Source organism: Octopus bimaculoides, chromosome 26 (genome assembly GCF_001194135.2).
Source record: "Octopus bimaculoides isolate UCB-OBI-ISO-001 chromosome 26, ASM119413v2, whole genome shotgun sequence".
In the NCBI taxonomy this organism is placed as follows: domain Eukaryota; kingdom Metazoa; phylum Mollusca; class Cephalopoda; order Octopoda; family Octopodidae; genus Octopus; species Octopus bimaculoides.
In genome coordinates this window covers 4,687,837-4,690,730 of record NC_069006.1, presented here as the reverse complement: position 1 = coordinate 4,690,730, position 2,894 = coordinate 4,687,837, and the positions used below count along the sequence as shown (strand labels likewise).

Sequence of the window (2,894 nt, the reverse complement as noted above, 5' to 3'; positions counted from 1 at the left end):
AAGTGGCAAATATACTTCACGTTGTCGTGCAGTTACTGTTTATACCTCGTTCAGAGATTTAACATAGCTTGTTTTCACTTTTTCGAGATCAGTGAATATTCGTCACTGGAAAAAGTATATACGTATTTGCATTGGGACGCCTTCGCATCGAAGATCGGTGATTGTCGTACGCTGACGAAGGGTAAATACCCAGAAACTCGAGTCCGTGCGTATCACATGATCAAGATGGGAAGCATGACTTCCTTTTACAAATACCGACAGGGCACAGGTGTGTGTCAATAGCCAGCTGGAGGAGATGTTCTCTTGGGGCTAAAAGCAACAGTAACATTCACCCTTAGGGTTTAGCCGCATTTAAGTGGCAAATATACTTTACGTTACATCAGAATGACTTTTGAGTAATTGTTTAAAGCAACAACTTGAATATGTTTGATTTTGATTGGAAGACAAAGAGTTGCCTACTGTCTATATGGCATCTCTCTCAGTTTCACTGAAGAAAATTTCACGTGCGTGAAGCCAGTAGCTTGCAGATTGTGTTTTAAGGGTGATCATGAAATCAACTAAATATGCACTTATACTGGTTTTAAAAGAAAGCTCCTCACGTCCGGAACGAAATCAGGGATAGAACTGGAGTGAAGGATGTCATCGCAGAATACCACCACGCAAAGCTACAATGGGCCAGTCATGTCACAAGGTTTACAGACGATCAGGGGACCCATGCAGTTGTTGAGTGGTATCTGCGCTAGCAGAAGAGACCACTCAGAAGATCCATCAATCAGATGGGAAGACAATTTAAGAAAAATGCTTGGAGCAACGTGGAGGAGAATGGTGAGAGCATGAGGAGAATGGAGCAAGTGCTGTGGCCAGCGGAGCTGATTCAGCACTAGACAGGTGACTGGCCTATTCAGGTGACTTGGATTGTACCATCTTCCCAACTTGAAGTAGATAAAGTTATGAATAAAGCCTGTAGAATATTCTTTTCTACTCTAGGCACAAGGTCGGAAATTTTGGAGGATGGTGGGGGCAGTCGATGAGACTGACCTCAGTATGCAACTGGTACTTAATTTATAGGCCCCCAAAAGGATGAAAGGCAAAGTCAACCTCGGTGGAATTTGAACTCAGAACATATAGACAGACAAAATACCGCTAAGTATTTCACCCAGCATGCCAACATCTCTGCCGGCTCACTGTCTTAAAGTCTGTAGAATATTGGATTCAAAACACCTCTGATAATTTTACCTATTTCATATTCCACTGTTGATGTAAACAGCTTCCGATTCTCATTGGTAACAACAAAGATTCTAAAATGAATCGATAAAATTTGAAGTGTTGCTTTCACATAATGGTTAACACATCTGTCATGTTTAGAAATGTGGGTTCAAATCCTACACACAGCTTTGAAATTTTTTCCCATCTAAGCATTTAAAAAATTTTTTTTAAACCCAATATTCTACAGGCATAGCTATGTGGTAAGCTTGCTTCCCAACCACATGGTTCCAGGTTCAGTCCCACTGCATGGCACCTTAGGCAACTGCTTCCACTATCACCTCAGGCCAACCAAAGCCTTGTGAGTCAATTTGGTAGATGGAAACTGAAAGAAGCCCATCATATATACATATCTGTGTGTGTGTCTTTGCGCCTGTCTCCCCACCCACTACTTGACAGCCGGTGTTAGTGTGTTTACATCCCCATAACATAGTAGGTCAGCAAAAGAGACCGACAGAATAAGTACCAGGCTTTAAAAATAAAGTCCTGGGATTGATACATTTATTTGAATATAAAAAAAAAATTTAATGGAAAAACCAAACTCACCAACTCCACGATTGGCAACCGTCAAAATAGTAATAGAGGTTCCACTGCAGCGCTGAGATATAGATGTAAGCTTGCTCTTTGAGGACTTCACTAACAAACAGAACCAAAAATAAATAAATAAATAAAAATGAAAAATTTTGTAATTTTGCCACAATTTACTTGGTAATCACATACAGGGTGGTCGCTAGAAAAGCGGAAAATTTGTGAAAAGCAGATTTATATTTTCACAAGATTTGAGGTGTACAAGTCTGACAGCTGTTTCTTTCTACAGCTTTCTTCCATGATGTGGGAGTCACTCAGAAGCAAACTATGTCAGTTTAGGAGCTCATTCGATAACAGAAACAACAAATCAGAAACCACCTGTCACGCAATTTATTGATTGCCTAATTAATGCTCATTCGTTAGCATTCAAATATTCCGCTTTTCTAACAACCACCCTGTATATTGTTTGTTTTATATAGTTTAGACACCCAGGGACATTTACAACCATTCCTCTGTTGCTATGTTTACACAAACATACTTGAAGAATAAAATATCAAAAGAAACTCAATAGGCCTGGCTGTGCGGTTAAGAAGCCTGCTTTGCAGCCATGTAGTTTGGGGTTTCGGTTCAGTCCCAGCCCCCATTGTGTGGCACCTTGGGCAAGTGTCTTTTACTATAGCCCCTGGCTGACCAATGCCTTGTGAGTAGATTTGGTAAACAGAAACTGTGTGGAAGCCCATTGTGTGTAATTATATATATCAGGTGTGTCTGTGTCCAACCACATGGTTCCGGGTTCAGTCCCACTGCATGGTACCTTGGGCAAGTGTCTTCTGCTATAGCCTTGGGCTAACCAAAGCCTTGTGATTTGATTTAGTAAACAGAAATTGAAAGAAGCTCGTTGTATATATGTATGTGCATATATGTGTGATTGTCCCCCATCACTGCTTGACAACCGGTGTTGGTGTGTTTATGTCCCCGTAACTTTGCAATGCAGCAAAAGAGACTGCTAGGTCTTAAAAATAAGTCCTGGGGTTGATTTGCTCAACTAAAACCCTTAAAGGCGGTGCTCCAGCATGGCCACAGTCAAATGACTGAAACAAGTA

The 2,894-nt window shown here is 40.9% G+C and overlaps 1 protein-coding gene across 1 annotated transcript in view; it reads right to left on the bottom strand.

Moving 5' to 3' along the window:
• The window catches only part of LOC106881569 (5'-3' exoribonuclease 1), a 75,659-nt gene that overhangs the window by 42,201 nt on the left and 30,564 nt on the right, over positions 1 to 2,894 (bottom strand). The window contains exon 12 of the mRNA XM_052976888.1: positions 1,810 to 1,899. Within this exon, the coding sequence (XP_052832848.1) occupies positions 1,810 to 1,899 (90 nt within the window). The remainder of the gene's footprint in view (positions 1 to 1,809; positions 1,900 to 2,894) is intronic.